Source organism: Actinia tenebrosa, unplaced genomic scaffold, assembly GCF_029948245.1.
Source record: "Actinia tenebrosa isolate PJP-AT-01 unplaced genomic scaffold, QUT_ActTen_1.0 PGA_scaffold5__44_contigs__length_20552954, whole genome shotgun sequence".
In the NCBI taxonomy this organism is placed as follows: Eukaryota; Metazoa; Cnidaria; class Anthozoa; order Actiniaria; family Actiniidae; genus Actinia; species Actinia tenebrosa.
The window spans coordinates 467597-486899 of record NW_028292582.1 but is presented as its reverse complement, the minus strand read 5'-3'; the positions used below and the strand labels follow the sequence as shown (position 1 = coordinate 486899).

Below are 19303 nucleotides of genomic sequence, written 5' to 3'. Positions count from 1 at the left end.
TTCGCATCCAAACTTTTACGCTATCATATAGCGTTTTCTCCCCTCATAAGTCCACAAACGACAAAACTCTTAGATACGATCCGGATAGCGTTTTCAAATGGAAAACTCAGTGTTTTCGTTCATTTTATCATTGACGCATGGCCAAAACGCATCGAATAATATGCATTTTCAAAAAAAAAAAAAAAACGCATTATTGTAGGCGTATAGTACTGAAGTGTTTCATGTTGCCGACTCATATTGATGATGGTGATGATGAAGATGATGACGATAATAACAATGATGATGATGATGATGCTGATAGTTGGTGTTTTGTACCTCGTAAGGAGGAGAAGGAGCCCGTAAGAGAATGTGGGATTTTATAGAAGTCTATTTTCTATCTATTTATTTATGCAACAGTATTTAAATATTTAAGCCTTGTAGCGTTGCAACTTTGGTTTGCAGTTTTGCTATCTTTTCCTGAAGAGTTATTACTTTGTTTTGAAGTCGAAGCATTTCTCTTTCCGTATCAGATTTTGGACTCAAACTATGTAATGAGGATTTCCTACTCATACTTCCGTGCGAAACCTTTACGCTTTCATTGTTACTAGAAATAGGACGCACCGGAATATGTTTGTTGTCGGTACCTTCTTTATTTTGTATCTGGATGGCATCTAAATGAGAGGGAACCGTTTTCATTTGGTCGCCCATTTCCGCAGCTGATGCTTGACTTTTTCCAGATTCACCTTGACCTTTTGAGTCAGAGCAAATGCTTGATTCCTCATCAGATCTTGTAGTAGAGTAAAAGATTGATTGCAGAACAGGCGCAATCAAAGTCCATATATAAACCCACACGCTTGCAGCGCTTGAGATCATTTTCACTAACACTGCTGTCCAGGAAGTTTTAAAATCCATGGAATTGGAGTCAGGAACATACCAGTTTGTTAAGTTAATCATTACATGAGTAGCACTTACGAGCATCACAAAATGAAAAAATGAAAAGTTGTATGTTACCACGTCATCTGAATCACTGTCTTTAACGGATGGCTTTGCCAATGATCGATCCTTCTTGTCATGCGCAAATGGCCATATTTCTTTTTAAAAAACACACACGCAATAGTATTTTGAGTATTCTTTATAGTCTCACGGTCAGTCCACACATCCTTTGCACACTATGTAATTAATCATTTACAGATTTACATTCCAAGCCTCCATTTTTTCGATTTGGTAATTGTGAAGCTTGAGATGTTTCTGCACATGATCATAAAGCTTATAATTTTGCAAAGGGTCTAGATTTTTCTCTTACTCTTTGGGATAAAAATTAGCGTGAATCCTGTTGATAGTGAATATTTTGTTTTATATCAGTCATCGTTATGCCTTAAACTGGTTTGACAATACGTACAGCAACATGAATGTCACCAGTTGGCATTGCGATGTATTGTGGGTCCTTTTAGAGAAAGACATAGACGCCTCTTAGAAATATGCTCCTAAGATGGTCCCATAATTCACTGCAATGCCATTGAACTCGACCAAGTATTTTTGATATTTGTTACCTTTTATGACCCCGTGTTATCCACACTTCCATGCTCGATTCATGAAGGCATTTGTAGATGGGTGAATTATTAGGACTTTGAACGAGCGAAAAAGAAGCATACTCACTTGATTTGGATCTTGTCAAACCAGACGAGATGGATTCATATATCAGGACAAGTAATGTTAAACAACTGCTTGATATGGCTTGAATGCTTAAGTCATTTGGTCCATTCAGTTTAGGAAGAGAGGCATTCATTTTGAGATTGCAAGTGGTTTGGGGTCCGTGAGAGAGGGCTATCCATGTCGAGAATACGGTGAATATTGTCACTGCTGCTGATTTTAGGAATCCTGAAAATGCAAAAGAGCTTCATATCATAACTGAACAAATTTAATTCATGGGTTCTATTCCTATCTGGGACTCTCTCTCTTTCTCTCTCTCTCTATCTCTCTCTTTTTGAGTTACTTTCAGGTAGTGACAAACCAAAGGATATATTTTTATTTAATCTATCTTACTGCTAGGAGAATGGAAGACATATAGAGATAGACGGCGAAGAAAGGCACTCACGTCCCACAAAATAACCACACCTTATAAAGCCTTGTTCCTTCTTTTTTTCGGAAATTAAACAACAACAAAAACAACAGCAAACTTTACTATTTTTTAAATCGTTTGAAATGGAAAACGTCCTATGGGAGTTTAGTCATGTCTTTCTCTCCGGCTCTTTTATTTCTTACTAGTACACTGCTTGTAATGACCTGAGTTAGCTTGAGCCTTCTGTACTGCTGGTAACACTGATAATAGGGAAGCAACAAGGCACTGACAACCATTGAATATGATCAAATGTCTGTTTGTTTTGCAAGCTTTTTTGGATCCATACGAGAGGTATAGCACGGTTGCAAATACGAAGGAAACTATATACATCACCAACGCAGAAGTAAACAGCAAAACATTTCTGGGGAGCAAAGAAAGATAAGACTTTACGTTAAGATTTTACGTTAGTATTAATGTTTTCGTTTGATGTATTTTAATTAGGGGTAGACAATTACTATGTACGACGGACCGGGTGGGGAGGGGCCTGCAAGCTTACGTAAACCCGTGATCACGTGAATCAAAAGTAAATCACGTGACGTTCGCAAAGGTTTTATTATAAGAACTTGGAAACAGAGTCGGACGGGATATATGATATAAAAAAGTTCTCTCAGCTGAAGAAAATATTTTTCCTACTTTAGTGATCGTTTCGATTCTACTTACTGACACTTATGATTGTCTCCGGTTTCCTTGTTTTGGGTATCTGAATACCAGTGTTGTGCAAAGTCAACAAGCAGCAAAACTTGAATTACTGTAAAGATGAAACTTCCTGCCATCCCTAAATCCATCAAGACTTTGTAAAAATAACTCCAATTTGGAATAAAGAATGTTCCTGTTGCCGTGCCTACAAAATCAAAATATACCGGGACTAAGACTCTGGGAATAAGTATATAAATCTGAAGCTTGTACTGAGCTTTAAGCTTGCTTGGCCATTAACGGTAAACTGAAAAAAGGCAGTCAGGCAGACAGGTAGGCAGGCAGGCAGAAAATATTTATAGGAAGCACGCGCAGCGTAGCGGTGAGTAAAACTATCAATGAGCAAGACATAGAGTAGTCTCCCTCGCATCCGTTTTTAGTACAGATACTGAAGATAAATGACATGTACTCACTAATCAGTGCCAAACACTTTAGAGGCCAATAGCCACTGTGAAAAATCATCCTCGGTTGTTGAGCAGACTTTACTCCAATCAAAAGAAGTGACATCATGAAATGAAACCCACAAAGAGAAAAACAGATACGATATACGGCGAAATATCCAAAGAGTTTATCACATGTAGCTGTGCCGACGGTAGTGTTACAGAATACCTGTACTGTTTGAACTTTTCTGCGTAAATTGGACAGCGTAATTGTTAAAAAACACAATCCTGTTCCAATAGACAAAATTAAAACATATTTGAAGCGAGTGAGAATAGATTGCGAGAGTCCCAGCAAAGAACAACAACAGCAGCAAAAGTCTTGGGTACAACACCACATTCTTGAATCACTTATCATATCGTTTTGTCGATGTGAGTTTGTCGTAGACATAGTTACAAGATATTCTTGGCAGTATTCATTCTATGATGAAGTATCTCATGGCTTTCGCCGTTGCTGATTTTGCTTAATAACTATATATAGCTAATATGTTCATGTCATTTTAATTTTAGCAAATGAGTTTATAATATTCTTCTACATGTATGATCAAAAAATCCTTGATTGATCGCTGAGAAAAAGAAGGAAAACAAAACAAAACAAAACAAGTTCATCAATATTATCCGGTAGATATAGCATTAATTTTGTAATCAAGTCTCAATGGTAATAAAAAGTTGCGCATTTTTTAAAATTTCTTTGAAAAGTAGTCATGCAGTCGGCACCTGTTTCTTTAAGACAGAAATACTCTGAATGCGTACCTGTCTATGCCACCTGCAGCAACTTAAAAATAACACACAACACTGATTATTGAACGAAGAAATGAATTGAAGGAAATGTATAGTTAGTATTATATTCTGACTTTAAGGTTTTAATTTAGTCAGTTGGGTTTGCAAAAACCTTGATCCTATTGTGCATATATACAAGTATATCAAAAGTATATCAAAAATTATGGGACATCCTCCCTGATATTGATATTGTTTTCGAGATGTCTATCACCAGTACTTTCTGGAAAAAATATCAGAGATGACATCCCATGATTTTAGATGAACAAGAGCTTGTAATATCTTTTCTTCACAAATTAGTAATCTGTGTCACCAAAGATACAGAAAAACAGTATAATGTATGACTTCAAATACGACATTTGTAGCAACTCTATTGTTCAGATTCCTACTTTTGATTGGCTGATTTGTGGCAAATGTGTTCGGGTGGCCTTGGCTGGATTGGGGTTCCTGTGTTTTGGTCAGCGGATATACTTTCTTTATTTCTATCAGCAGAGCCAGGTGTTGTTCTCGGTGTCGTATAGAATGTAGAATGTGTATGTAGATCTGTGTCGACATGTTAAGATTTCTGCACGTAAAACATTAAACATAGGAGGTAAGGTATAATTTAGTATAATTCTTACTACACACTTATACAGACTTAACTTCACCAGTGAATATAAACTACAGTATCATATTGTTGAAAGTGTATGTGTCAGGAACCCGGAATGGTTTGAAAGATTTACAGGGTTTTTTTGAGCATGATACTGCGGAAAACTAAACAGTTTTGGTTTTCAAGTAAACAAATTATATCGTTGTAGCTGTTTGGATTTCAGTTGTGTGAACTAAGGCTTGTAGTTTGAACTCCGATCAATTTTTATATAGTAACATCTTTCTTGCTTCCACTCTAACCCCTCTCCCCCTCCCCCTCCCCTGCCCCTAAACGCTCTGCTGATTACTGATTGACTGGAGTGGTCTCATTTAGGATGACTTGTTCTGGTTATCCTGTTTTTTTTTAAATGTATTTAGATTTGTGTCTGGCCAGCCTGAGAATATACAGTATAATGCAGAAGCAAGACTCTGTTGACGACTCTTTGTACAGGTTTGTTTACTTCATCCATGTTCCAATTATCTCGAGGCATTGTAGGGCAGTCCAAAATTAGTCTTTCAGGGCTTAAAAAAAAAATTAATGGCCATGTTTTCACTGAGATAATTTAGACTAGTTTCTCTAAGGGAAGGAAGGTTTTTTATTTGACAATGGGGGGAGGGCTGGGGGGTTAGGCTTCACGAATTTGCAACATCCCCTGTGATTGGTTAGGTTTAGGGGCTGGGTTGGGGAAAGGTCATTGTTTCCTATTGTTCTACGCATGTGTGCCCACTAATAGGATCACATCTTGCGAATTCGTGAAGGACGACCCTGCTAGGGATTTACAGTCAAGTTAAAAAATATATGTTTTTAGCTCTCCTGTATGAATTCAACAAGGAACCTTCACAAAAGGTCAAATATTAACTGATGACCCTCCATGGCCATGCCGACAAGTATTAAATTGTATGACCGGCTGTTATTTTAAGCCCTGACCTAACTATATTAGCTATAACCCTTAAGAACAATTAATGATCAAGATAACACCTCTAGTGGCCCCACACCTCTGGTAGTCCATGTACCAATTTCTACACTGCAATACAAGCTGTGTCCATGAAACTTGGTAGGATTGTAGTCATTTGCCTTGTAAGTCATCCTAATGATTATAATGATGTGGCGTCGCATATCACGTGACTAAGATAATTAAAAAAATACGGCTCAATAGTTTTTTAAAATTTCTGAACCTTTTGAAGCTTTTCTATTAACAGTTTATCGAACAAAATATTCGACAAACAGTTTCGTGGAGTGAATACTTTGGATTTTAGTTTTTTCATGACATCATGTGAAAGTCAAGAATAGGTTTAATCATCGTTATCACTATCATTATTGACATTTATTTTATCTTTTTTATGTGTAGTCGACAACGATACATGCTTGGTGATGAGGCTATGCACAGTATTAGTAAATCTAGAGTTTTCCTTAGTGGACTTGGTGGTGTTGGAATTGAAATTGGTATGAATGATAACACATTGGTAGATTTTGATATTTCAAAATTATTATTCACCAAAGGTAAAGCGAATATAGGTGAATATTTACAGAGCAATGAGTCTTTGAGCAGCTAGGTAAATATTCACCATAATCACTGAGTCTGAGGGGAATAATATTGTTGTAGTATAATTTTAGACTTGAATATCAGAGAAAAGATGAAATCCATGTTTAACATTTTTTGTACTATTAACCTCTGCTCTGGCAAACTTTGGGAAACCTGATAATCACCGCTCGAGTAGACTATCATCTCAGAATCACTGGTCACTCATCTTATCACAGCGTGCAAAACTCTACATGTACATTCAAGCCTGAAATTATACTAAAATTTAATAATTATTATATGTAATAGGACTCCATGCTGTCCAATTAAGAAATAATGGGATGAGGAAAATTCCGAGGACTTCCAAAATCGGATGAGGCCTTAGGCCGAGTCCAATTTGGCAGTCAGAAGAGTTTTTCGAGTCTAATTATTTCTTGATTGGGGAGCATGAAATCCCATTACCTATTAATTATATAGCTGCTTAATTCATCCCATATCAACAAGACCTGTCCAATTAAGAAAAAATTGGACAGTTACCTATATGGGATTAATGAGAAGCTGTATAATCAATACATTCATTAGGCTATATATGTATATAGTTTTATGTTCTGTATCTTGTATTACACAGATTAAAACTATATATGTATATAGTTTTATGTTCTGTATCTTGTATTACACAGATTAAAACTATGATATCTAAAGCTTTTTTAATACTTGTACAAGTACAGGTTCTCATTAACAACAATTTTAATATTGGATTCAAAACAAAGAATAACACAAATACATGTAATCATGTTGTTCAAAATGTCATATATTTGCGTTATTTTTTGTTTTGAAGGGCACCGTTATTTGGGAAAAACCCTCAAATTGAATGCTACAACATATATCATAAATTAATTTTGTATATGTACACACAAGAACACAAAATACACATTTGTTCATACTATTGTAAGATGTGACATGCAGGATGAAAATAACCAAAGTTCACACACAGGATTAATCACTTACTAGATGGATGTATTGTGTAATCAATTTAGGATTTTGGACATTTAAAAAGTATCTATATTTATTCAAAGGTTCTGACACATGGTTCAACATTGCGTGCAACATTGCACGCAGCAGGAATGTTGCAGCGTGTGTCTACCCCAAACTTGTTGCACGCAACGTCGCGTGCAACAAATCTGAAGTTGAATCGCGCTCTACTCTTGCAACATTGCGAGCAACAGATTTCATCATGTGAACATGGCTGTAACATTACATGCAATGCTTTGAAGTTTCCAGCCAATCAGCTTGCACCAAATTTATAACTGCTGACCAAATATCTTAACATAGCAGGCTGACACAAGCAATTTTGCATGATTTTGTTGCAATGTGTGTCACCCCGATTCAAATTTGTTGCTTGCAATGTTGCACCATGTGTCAGCACCTTAAAGTGCAAATGAACCCTTCGACAATACTTTCAGTACTGATTCTACATGAAGTAAATAGTTGAATGGTAAAATATTTCTTGATTTGAGTGATGCGTTTCTAAGTTATGAAGGTTTATACTTCCAATATGCTAATGAGTGTGACGTCTATTAAGGCTTAATTAAATATACAAAATCGAACTGGTTCATAGAAACAGTATTTAAAAAGCATCATTATTTTACTCATGGTTTACATGAAAACTATTTAAAATTTTTATTTTCAAAATGGCCAGCATTTAGTATTTCTAGTTACAACAAAAACCCTCAAATACCTTACCTGACGTCATCATCATTAACATACTGGAAGTATAAACCTTCATAACTTAGAGATGCATCACTCAAATCAAGAAATATTTTACCATTCAACTATTTACTTCATGTAGAATCAGTACTGAAAGTATTGTCGAAGGGTTCATTTGCACTTTAATACATTGTATGTATGTATGATAAACATGAGCACTACAGTAGCAGTAATAACTCATACATTTTCGTTGAGATGTTGGCAGTTTGGTTGTCACTTCCTTTCTCTCTCTTTCTCTCTCTTAAATTAATTAACCTGAGCATTTTGTAATTAAAAATTTTGCTTTTTCTTCAGCAAAAAATGTAGCACTAGCTGGTGTCAAGGTTTGTGAAGAAATTAACTACCAAATAATTGACCACATTGACTACTATGAGCAAGCAGCCATTTAAAATTGGTATAAAAGTGAGGCTGACCTTGTGCTGTACATGATTAATTCACAGCAAAAACAATGCTTCATCATGGAAATCTTTGCTAATTCTAAAGAAAAAAATGGAAAAAAATGCACTAGAACATTGTTTTTCATGCGCACTTTTGTTTTCCTATAAAATTCCAATATGGTACATGTATAAATGTTGTTGATATGTACTGTGTAATTAATACTCTGACTTACAGATTAGAGTATAAATACTTATGTATAATGGATACTTTTACAGATTACAGTATTGATACATTTCAATGACGTTAGATACCATCGGTAAATTATATAGAAAAACATAGGCGCACACGATAAAAATGTTCTAGTGCATTTTTTATCAATCAATTTTCTTTTTCACTTTACAGAGGACATTATCTTGACCTCATATAAAAAAAAACGTTTTTTTATTCTCTGTTTGATTCTTTTTTATGCAGTCATTGATTCTCCATGATACAAAACCAGCTACATATTTAGATTTGGGCTCCAATTTCTTTCTTGAAGAAGAGGATGTTTTGATGCAAAAGAACAGGTAAGTCAAGAGTCACTTATTAAAGTAAGAGAAGTTTTAACTGACCTAGTTTTACCCCGGGTGGGGGGGGGGGGGGGGTACTCCCATATATGAACTATACTGGGATAATCCGCTGAACAGGGTATGGTTTTTCGAGCTTCTTATCATAAACAGGGTATGCAATTTCACTCACTTATAGTAGTTCGCGTTAAGGGCCTATTTTCTAACAGTGGTTTTTCACAATATTGTCCTCCTGCTCGCTCAAAATCGCTTGATTCCAATAAAACTTCAGATACTTGGTAAATAGATTGTCATAATTTTGTCTGACGAGTTTGAAAAAATCTATTGATTGCATTATATTTTCTCCAAACTCTACCGCCATCACAACTGGAACCTTCAAAACATCCCTAATACTAAACCTAAGGTTGTGCGATGTTCCGTGCTAAGTATGTATGGGACTGATGGGAGGAATATGTGAACGTTTATCTAAATATCTTGGTAGTAAGTTATCTTACTGTGATTTCAGCGTAAATATTTTTCATATTATATTTAAGGGCAGAAAAATGTGGACGACGTATCGCAGAGCTGAATCCATACGTTTCAGTACAGACAGATATGCGTGATATTGAGGAGAATAACTTGGCGTTTTTAACTGATTATCAGGTAAGAGTTTGAATATGTTGCAACCAGCCATAATGGAAATATACAAAACGAAGAAAAAGCAAGAAAAATCTTAATAGAACTCAGAGCTATTCGGTGTCGTTTTTTGTCGGAAGTAGTTTTTCCTTATGAGTGACGTCACACTTAATCAAAAGCCCTGTTGATCATGGTATTGTTTATTTGACGAAAACCTATTTATTTCACAGTGTGTGGTTCTAACAGATGCCTCACTGAGTTTACAACGTAAAGTTGACAATTTTTGCCGCACACAAAACCCCCCAATTCAAGTAAGTACGAATGTATGCATTGTCCTGGTGAAAACATATGCTATGTTCAAATTTCCAAGGCCTTTTTCAATAGTTACAATTACTACAAACTATATCAGTATCCCCATACGTTTTCTCTTATTTGTTGCTGGGTCTAACGTGATTGGATCCAGCGCAAAATAAAAGGAAATGTGTGGGGAGTTTTGGAGCTTGAATCCTCGATATCTACATTTCTACAGCTCGCAACAGTCTTAGGGTTGGCAGAAATATAGGCAAAGTTTTCCTGTTCAAATATGAACATTTCAAAACGGAATTTCAAGCGGATCGGGTTACCAGTGGCTCCGCTGTCATCTTCATCACGTACAGTATGATGGTTGTAGAAAGTGTCTAGGTAGGGTGACCAGCAAACTTGTTTACGTAGCGTCGCATGTTCTCGGAGTTGTTCACTACTCTCGAGCTCGCGGCCGTACACTAGTCATCTGTGGTGTGGTCTGGATCGTCTATCCTTCACCATATACTTTTGAACTTGTTCTGGAAGAAAGTTGGCTTCGCTGAGGAAGTGGTTAAAGTTTTGGTGGCTCGCCTGTTTGCAAAGAGTTCATTTTATTTCGGGTCGACTTGGTCTAATCGATGTCTTGGGGACTGGCTTGTAGAGCGGTGTGGCTCCGGCTCATAGGACTTTAGCGTCGTCTGCATTGCGTATCTCGTCTAGCAGAGAGCTAGGGGCTTGGAAGATTTCGGGTTTAATCTAAGGCAGGGTGCGTGATCGTAGTTTGTTATTATAACGTTGTTTTACGAGTTTGTGGAGCGCTGGATGGATTAGCCTTAATCATGTTAGGAAAACAAAATTCTCTTCTGTAGTGGAAGACAGCTCTTCATGATTTTGTATAGTTTCACTTGGTGTGTTAAATCGTTGACTTTGAGCAAACACTACTGTACAAAGGCCATGATCTTCTGTAAGTTCGTCTGGTTGCAATACAATGGAGTCAAAGTCGATGAAATGTGCACTTGTGGTTTGGAATCCAAAATGTGGTCGTATGGCATGGCAGATAGGGTCTTACCAGGATGGATCTTGATATGATTGGACAATAATTTGCTATTTGGCCTAGCATTAGCTCTAGCATAGTGACTTTTCCGTATAGCGCGTACATTCCTTACTATAAAATTAACCTAAGGGATGGACCATTAGATAATTGATGGGGGGGGGGGGGGGGGGCTCTTGGGAATGCTTGCAAACCCATCACTAAAATACATGGTGGTGTGTGCCATACTTGTGCTGATTCCACACATACCAATTTTCTTTTACTTTTAGTTCATCAGCTGCAACATATTTGGCGTTTTTGCTTCTCTGTTTTGTGACTTTGGCCCTGAATTTAAAGTTTTGGATACCTGGACAGAAGAACCGAAGACCTTTTTCATTGGAAATATTTCAAAGGTACAAGCAATAAAGTGTTTAAGGAAGCGTTTTAGGAAAATACACTCTTTTGACCTAGGAACATGGCCAATTAAGTGACGTTCCGGGCGTTTGCGATTAATGAGACTGGTAAATGCAGAACGGCGACCATTAGAGTTTAGTTCGTGTCTGGTTCATGGACATATTGTTGCCCGCTGAAAGCCGTTGCCGGGGTAACAACGAAACTTGTTCACGTTCACGTGATGCCCTCTCGCCCAATCAGAGAACGAGGAAAAAGTACTTTGACAGTTGGTATATAACAATCGATTTTATGTTGTGCTCGGCATATATATTACCCTGCATGGCCTGGGTTCCAGAGGCTCTCTCGCTCCAGTGCTTCCAGATACTTTAATATTCACGGGTTTTTAAAATCTACATACATTCTTGTATACCACTCATTGGTCAATGAGATGTGGTCAATCAGCTCTCACGACACCGCTTTTTCCCCAGTCATACTCTACTAAGTAATACCTTTGTGTTTGGTTGACAGGCTAACCCTGGAGTAGTTACGACCCTCGATAACACATTTCATGGGCTGGAAAAAGGAAACACCGTCTTGTTAAAAGAAATTGTTGGGATGTCATCGTTGAATGATACCGTTCAAACAGTTACTGAAGGTAATGTCCAGATAGACTTAATTGCCCTTCATGTGCCTCCTGTTGGTGAAAGCCTATGGCATCGATATTTCGGCGGTACACTATTGTATTGAAGATATTTGTCTATATGATAGTTTGCTTTTATTCTATACCCTGTTTTAGTACTGGCGACGACACGAGTGAAAAACGTCTGCGCATGCTCTGAATCCGTATACGCATTACTCAAAACATAAGTAATTTTGACTTTCAAACATGCCCGATAAATTGGACTTCACAAAATGCCAAAACTTAGTGTCCATGCTTGAACCTTAAGGCTATTTATTTCAACTCGTGTTTGTTAATACAGTATCTTGGTCTGACAAAAGTATACTCTCGAACGTTTTTGTATACTTGGAGAAAACAAACATTTATTTTCTCACTCAAACTCTTCAAAGTTCTTAGAAAACGTGCTGAAGTGTACGCATGCGCAAACGTTTTTCTCTAGTGTCACTGACGACTTGTTCATTGTCAAATTCAATTTTTTCTGTGAAATATTTTCTCATGATGACTGACGTCAGTCGTCGGTATTATGAAATTGATGATCTTCAATGAACAAGTCACGGCTCGCCACGTTATTACTCATCATTGGAATTCCTCTAACTGCAATTACGGTACATCACATTCAGAAACTAAGGTTTCACTTTCATATCAAATCTGTTTTGATGAAGCGCAGTGGCGGATCCAAGGGAGGGGTGCACGGGGTGCGCATCCCTCCCTGGTTCAACTCTGTTCCCTTACTTCGAAGATAACCAATGCAAAATAATGTTTTTTACCTTTGATTCTAAGGGGTGCACCCCTCCCTGGGTTAACTTTGTGCGCAGCACCCCTCCCTGAACAAAATCCTGGATCCACCCCTGAGGCGTATTCTTTTTTATTGTCCTTATGGCTGTGCTAACTAAACACTTTTTTTCATAGTTCTATCGCCATATGCCTTCACAATATGTGATACAAGTGGACCAGAATTCCAGTCTTATATGTATGGAGGTGTTGGCTGCCTGCAGAAACCACCACCATTTTATCTGACATTCGTATGTATGATTTTACTTTATCAAAGTATATGAATGCATAGACACCACTAAAATACACCTAAACTTCTGGGTTTCCACAGGGAGCCCAAAGTCCAATACAAATGTTTTCGTGTAAGGAGTATTGTTTACTTGGTAAAACGACTGAGGCTAAAAACAGCAAGGTAGTAGCAGTTGTGACAGCAGCAGTTTATAGGAAGCGGAGTGATAGGGGGAGGGGTGGGGGAGTGGGACTGGGGGTTAAACGTCGGGCTGCGCTGAGGACACAGCGCAAGCTAGCATTGAAGTGGGTTTGATTATCTTGTACAGGAATCTCTAGAAGACCAGTTAGAAAAACCAGACCTTGTAATAGCAGATTTCAGTAAATTATCTGTAAGTATTTTATGTTATAAATTTAATTTCTTCTGTTTAAAAACCTGGCTCAAACCTGGCACTATAGGAAACATGTTTTTGTTCTGTATTTTTAAAAGCTTTATCAAGAACTTCACGTTGGAATGCAAGCACTGCATCTATTTCAGGAAAAGTTTGGACGCCTTCCCTATATAAGGTTTGTGCCACTTGATATGCTGTACTACAATAAGTACCATAGAGACGATAAAAATTATTCAATACCTAGTGGGATTTTTTTGTAGTAGATGAAGCTGAACCCGATCATAAACTGTTATTATATTTTGATTGAAAAGAATCTCTTGACAGACTTTTCCAAGTGGTTTTTGGTTTTGTCACAAATTTTTTAGTTTATTCGATCGATCTGCGTTAGTGATAAAAATAGTCCCCTTCACAGTTCCCTGCGCGCCTTCTTGAAAGGTAGCCCTGCCTTTACATCGAAGCGAGATGAACGGTGAGCTTGCAATAATAGAGACACGTGAGTAATTGTGGAAGGTGTTAAAAAACGTCTCTATCATTGCAAAGCTCACCGTTCATCTCGCTTCGATGTAAAGGCAGGGCTACCTTTCAAGATGGCGCAGGGAACTGTGAAGGGGACTATTATGAGTGATGAATTTTATGCCATTTCGTAGAAGTCCCAACGATGCGACAGAGCTTGTACAAATTGCTTCTACCTTAAATTCAAGCTCGTCAATTAAGGTACGTTCATTTTTGGGGAAATGAGTGTGATAAATCTGACCATAGGGAATACTAGGGGATTCCACATCTATCTATCTATTTCATTGGCCCATCAAATTGCTATTTAGGCTGAAAATAAATCGAGTGATGTTTGGTTGGTGATTGATGTGTGCTGAGTCAATTTTATGAAATGCTGAATGCTGTCACGTAGAGAAAGTGGGGGAGTTATACTTTCCTTAGGACACATTTTTTCTTTTTCAGCAAAACTGCTTATCTTAGCTTAAAACTAACAAAATTTGGCTGGAATGCCCATAACATTGTTAGTATATGGACAAACATTGGTCAGTGAGCTTGTTGCACGTTGCTCTTCCATGTGATTAGGCACTTTGTTCTGGAACCTTAATTTAATTAGTTTTTCAAAGTCGGACCCTGTCTCTTGCTCGTTTGGTTACCGACGAATTATCTGACGTTCAGTTTCTCGGTTACAATGCCGCACCCTCCCGTTTTGTCAGCCCATTTAAAAACCCTTACGAGCCCAGGGATTTTATGGCATGTTTTCAGACGATATAAACTGAAATCTTCTGCTATTTCTATTGATGCCCTTTACAACTTTTGATTATACTCTCTTTTCACTTGAACAGAATTGGCATACAATACGATCCTTGTCGTACGTTAGTCAAGGGTATTTCGCACCACTTTCTGCTTCGATGGGTGGTGTTGCTGCTCAGGAAGTGTTAAAGGCGCTTACTGGGAAGTTTAAGCCGCTGAAACAATGGGTTAGTACAATGATTAATGTTATATATATATGTCAACCATCATCACAATAGTTTTTGTCACGTGTTGTGGCCAGGGTGCGGTTGCATAAAGCTCTCTTAAGATAAGAGCAGCCGTAAGTATTGTTCCAAAACAATAGGCCATTGTACTAAGACAATACTTACGAATGTTTTTAAGCTTTTTTATCTTAAGAGAGCTTTATGCAACTGGTCTATCTTTGCTTTTTTTTCTTTGCTCTTTTAAATTTTGGCAGCAATAACTGGAACTTTGTACGCTTCGAAAAATAGTCTTGCGACTTTCGTATAACCACCTTTTAACGCCTTGTCGGAGGACATACAGAAGGTTTCTAAGAGAACTTGGACTACCTATGGTTTAGTAAACAGCTGGGCCGATTTGTACGAAGCCTGGATAGCGCTATCTGCCGGATAAATCCTTATCCAGTAGATAAGTCGTTGTTTTCCAATAAATTTATCCACTGGATAAGATTTATCCGTTGGATAGCGCTATCCAGCTTCGTACAACCTGGCCCTGAACTATAAGAAACAAAATACAATAAAATGTACCGATACTTCACATTTGTAACCTGATTTTTTTCAGCTATATCTTGATACAGTAGAAATATTAAAACAACAAGGAGATCTTGTCGATACATCTTCATTTACTCCACGGTATGTCTTTTAACTACAAACTATAATTCAGTTGATTTAGTACCAAACATTTTAAGCATTCCATAATATACATTTCAACGTTTTCCAGTAATTCTAGCAGTTCTAGAATTCTCGTTGTCAGTATAGTCCCCTTCACAGTTACCTGCGCCATGTTGAAAGGTAGCCGTGCCTTAATTTGCATCGAAGCAAGACGAACGATTTATTTATGCTTTTACAACTAAAGTTAAAATATGTCGCAATAGGATCAAATTGAAATCTCATATATTGTGCATAATTGAAATTTCACTTCACTCAAAGCCTTGACTAGGCTATAACATTTATTATATTTTTGATTTTCGACATAAAGATTAAATGCTAAGCAGCATCGGGTTATGTTATAGAGTTCTTTAAAAATTGGGAACCATTAATTTATATTTCATCTAAATATGGCTTGTTTTTGGCCGCTTTACACATTTGCGTCTCGCGGATTTTACCTCAAAAGGGTAAACTTCCACCAAGAGACAGTGAAGGAAATCATTTATGGTCTCTTGCTTCCAAACAATCTGATGGCTAAACGAAGTTGGTAACCTCCATTGTTATTGGCTTTTACTTCTAGTATGATTTACATTTATTATGTAAAATCTTGGAAAACCTGACAATGAGATGTTTTGTCAATCTGCTATTCCGAAGTTGAGGGGAAAACTGGGTCGATTTGGCATTGCAGTGCATTTTAGGGCTGTTTTAGGGGACATTCCCAAGATGGCGTCTATTTGCAGATAGATGCGTGAAACCTTATCGAAAAAACTTGCTTATTTTTAGATCAGATCGTTATGATTCGTTAAGAATATGTATAGGAGAAGATTTAATAAACAAGCTTCACAACTCTAAACTTTTCATGGTAAGTTAAACCTCACTTGACTACTGTTTAAGGAGGCTTGAAATGGTTTTCCTTTAGCGCATGCGCACGGCTTATGTTGACGAAGTACGAATAGAATAACCAAAGTGCACGAGCACGAATCTCTGTTACAAAGCATGATGGGAAACCGAGTACTTACGGCTTTTCAGCTCCTCTAAAAATCTCTCTGACAATTTTTCCTTCGACACTTCCTATGAAACTGTAAGTATTTCAAGAGACGAAAATAGAAGAATGATTTTTTTCCTGATAATTCTATCGATTTCTTTGTTCTAATTTGTGTAGTACTCGGTTTTCCATCATGCTTTGTGCTAGACATTCGTGCTCGTGTACATTCCTTATTGAACAAGTTGCTAGGTTTTCTACCCGGTTACCTGTGATAAACCAGTCATAAAATACCTAATATGTTTTTTTCCTGTCCTGATTCCTCCCCCACCAAAATAGACAAGTTGCGCAATAGTACCCAGAGGTCTTCGGAACATTACCCAGGGGACCTTTGCAGGCTTCTGCTATAGAGTTCTATCAATTAGCATGTACCAGCTGTCAATAAAATGTAAAGCAATTCTGAGAGAGTTCTGAGAGAGTTCTTGATCAAATATACCTCGTCGCGACGGCCTAATTACGTATGTCAAAATCTGGACCGGAATATTGGAATTGGAGTTCCAGATTGAGTTATTTGAGGAGTGATGAGTAATCAGATTTTGATCTCTCGCGGGAGAGATATTTGTCGATAAATTTTGCCCTTACGCTTGAAAAGCGATTAGTGAAATATTTGGAATAACATATACAAAAATAAGATGATTTGACCAACCAGTTTTGGAATTATTATGCTTTAAAAAACATGACCATTTGATCAAAAAAGCCTAATTTTATCATCAGCCGTGCGCGCGCTCGTCTTTTACCGTGAAATAACTCAGTTAAGTGAACACCGCGAATACATATTGACAGGCATTGTCCCGTCTTTTTATTCAGGTTGGATGTGGTGCTATCGGATGCGAATTTTTAAAGAACTTTGCCCTTTTGGGAGTTTCTACTGGAATTAATGGACAGGTATATACTTGATGTCTTCCAATAAGAATAATGATGATAGCAACAACAATAATAATATGAATAATATTACTAATAATAATGAGATAAGAATGACGATGACGATGATGACGATGACGGTGACGATGATAATAATAATAATAATAGTAATAATAATAATAATAATAATAATAATAATAATAATAATAATAAACCATTATTGGTTTGAGGTTGAGCTTGAAATCATGAAGGCCAAGGCTGTGTTAGAGTCATTTTACTTGGCACTTTTCGCCCGTGAAAAAATAGTTAGCGTAACACACAGTTTAGTCGTTCCGAGGTTCAGGAAAACACTTGGTCGAGTTGCCATTGCACTGCATTGTGGGGGACTGTTTCAGGGGACGCAATAGAGGCAATCCTGGAAATATGTCCATTAATACAGTCCCACAATGCATTGCAATCCCAACTCCATCACTATTTAAGGATATACGGTGAAATTAACCGTACTAAATAATATACCTAGGGATATACGGTGACATTAACCGTATTAAAGTAATGTACCTAAGGATATACGGTGAAACATCTTATTATATACTTAACCCGGTTGTTTTCTAACTACAGCTCACCATAACAGACAATGATGTCATCGAAAAATCTAACCTGAACAGGCAATTTCTGTTTCGCTCCCGGGATATTCAGGTTTGTGAACCGGCTGTTTTTTATTTATGAGATCTAGTTTGTTTATGATTACCTTCTGGCTGCACAAATCATGTTCTAGGTTACTAGACCCTGCAGCAAATTCGACACTCTAATGTGACCGATGACGGGTTTAGTGGTCTTTCCGGGGGAAAAAGCAAAGACAATTATTTTACTTCGATAACGCGAGGAGTGGTTGCCAAATTTTCCCGAACTAAAGGCTCACGGTGCTTGAAGGTGCGCCCTTTGCGTCCTAAGACTATCAAAGAACAGAAAGAAGTCGAAACAGATGTGGCAATCCTAAGGATCAAACCTCTAACTCTGAAGACAGGCACTATAACCAAGTGTATTTTCGTCTTTGTTCACAGAAACCAAAGTCAAGTACAGCTGCAGAATCGGCAAAAGAAATTAATCCAAGTAAGTTTTAAAACCCCATGTTTTCCGGTACGTGTAGTAATAGGTATAATAATTGTCATGGTAATAGGTTTCGTGATAGGTGTGGTAGAGGTGTAATAATAGTCATCACATGTAGGGAAATCCGCAATTCTCGCAAAAAAAATAAATAAAAAAATTGGGATTTGGAATCCAGATACTGTTATCCGGAGTCCACTTTGTAAGATCTTTCATCATGTGGATAAAAAAGACCTCGATCGAATAGAAGTAAATTGATTCTGTAAGCCGAACACGTATTTGGTCTTTGGTCGATGGTCAAGTGTCAAAAGTACCAAGTCCAAGATAAAAACCAGGTAAAAATTGTAAAACAAAAGTGTATACAATGAATGAAATAATGATACACACTCTTCATCAGCTGAGCGACGAACGCGGCGCGCAAAACATGAGTAGACAAAATGATCGGTCCTGAAAGCACTTTTGCAACTTGAACCTGGAACGAAGTATACATGACTTTAAATTTAAATGTCTTTGTTCTTCCTCTCAACCAAATTTTGAAAAGCTGCAAAAACGTTAAATAGGTATTAAGTAGGTCAGTATTAATCCAGGTTGTATTTGAAATCTTTAAGATGATGAGGAGAATCCAGTGTTGTAATTTCAGTATTTGCCAAAGGGCGGTTTGATTTTATTCACATTCATTTTTAACTCGTCGATACGCGAGTTAAAAATAGTCAGGTAGATTTTTACCAGCCTCCAGGCTAAATGATCTGGAAATGAAAAAAAAAAGCCTTCTGGAGTTGGACCCATGCAATCCGGACTGAATCCAGCCCTTGGAATCTGGATTCCAGCATCATTCCGGATTCTCTTACATGGAGCGAACTAGGTCTTGTGATAGGTGTGGTAAATGTGTAATA

General features: G+C 37.4%; 2 protein-coding genes across 8 annotated transcripts in view; one reads left to right on the top strand and one right to left on the bottom strand.

The window, feature by feature from the left end:
• Window positions 1-365: 365 nt before the first annotated feature.
• LOC116307521 (uncharacterized) lies at window positions 366-2392 on the bottom strand. Its single transcript, XM_031717796.1, has 3 exons — window positions 2263-2392; window positions 1636-1857; window positions 366-1070 (listed from the first exon to the last, which is right to left on the bottom strand). The coding sequence occupies exons 2-3, from the start codon at window positions 1763-1765 to the stop codon at window positions 400-402; spliced, it is 801 nt and encodes a 266-aa protein (XP_031573656.1). The 5' UTR covers window positions 1766-1857; window positions 2263-2392; the 3' UTR covers window positions 366-399.
• Window positions 2393-4476: 2084 nt separating this feature from the next.
• The window catches only part of LOC116307517 (ubiquitin-like modifier-activating enzyme 6), a 31362-nt gene continuing 16535 nt past the window's right edge, over window positions 4477-19303 (top strand). For 6 of the 7 annotated variants that reach the window (XR_004198403.2, XR_016121340.1, XR_004198404.2 and 3 more), the window contains exons 1-19: window positions 4477-4597; window positions 5011-5083; window positions 5982-6076; window positions 8214-8242; window positions 8769-8863; window positions 9397-9505; window positions 9709-9789; window positions 11081-11203; window positions 11712-11838; window positions 12772-12884; window positions 13191-13253; window positions 13352-13428; window positions 13901-13967; window positions 14588-14722; window positions 15318-15388; window positions 16187-16265; window positions 17253-17330; window positions 17925-18002; window positions 18368-18416. Coding sequence is in view for 4 of the 7 variants with exons in the window: in XM_031717790.2 (XP_031573650.2) it covers window positions 5046-5083; window positions 5982-6076; window positions 8214-8242; window positions 8769-8863; window positions 9397-9505; window positions 9709-9789; window positions 11081-11203; window positions 11712-11838; window positions 12772-12884; window positions 13191-13253; window positions 13352-13428; window positions 13901-13967; window positions 14588-14722; window positions 15318-15388; window positions 16187-16265; window positions 17253-17330; window positions 17925-18002; window positions 18368-18416 (1507 nt within the window). In the remaining 3 variants the exon portion in view is untranslated. Of the gene's footprint in view, window positions 4598-5010; window positions 5084-5981; window positions 6077-8213; window positions 8243-8768; window positions 8864-9396; window positions 9506-9708; window positions 9790-11080; window positions 11204-11711; window positions 11839-12771; window positions 12885-13190; window positions 13254-13351; window positions 13429-13900; window positions 13968-14587; window positions 14723-15317; window positions 15389-16186; window positions 16266-17252; window positions 17331-17924; window positions 18003-18367; window positions 18417-19303 lie in introns of those variants that run through there. The other variant, XM_089037936.1, reaches the window with a different exon arrangement.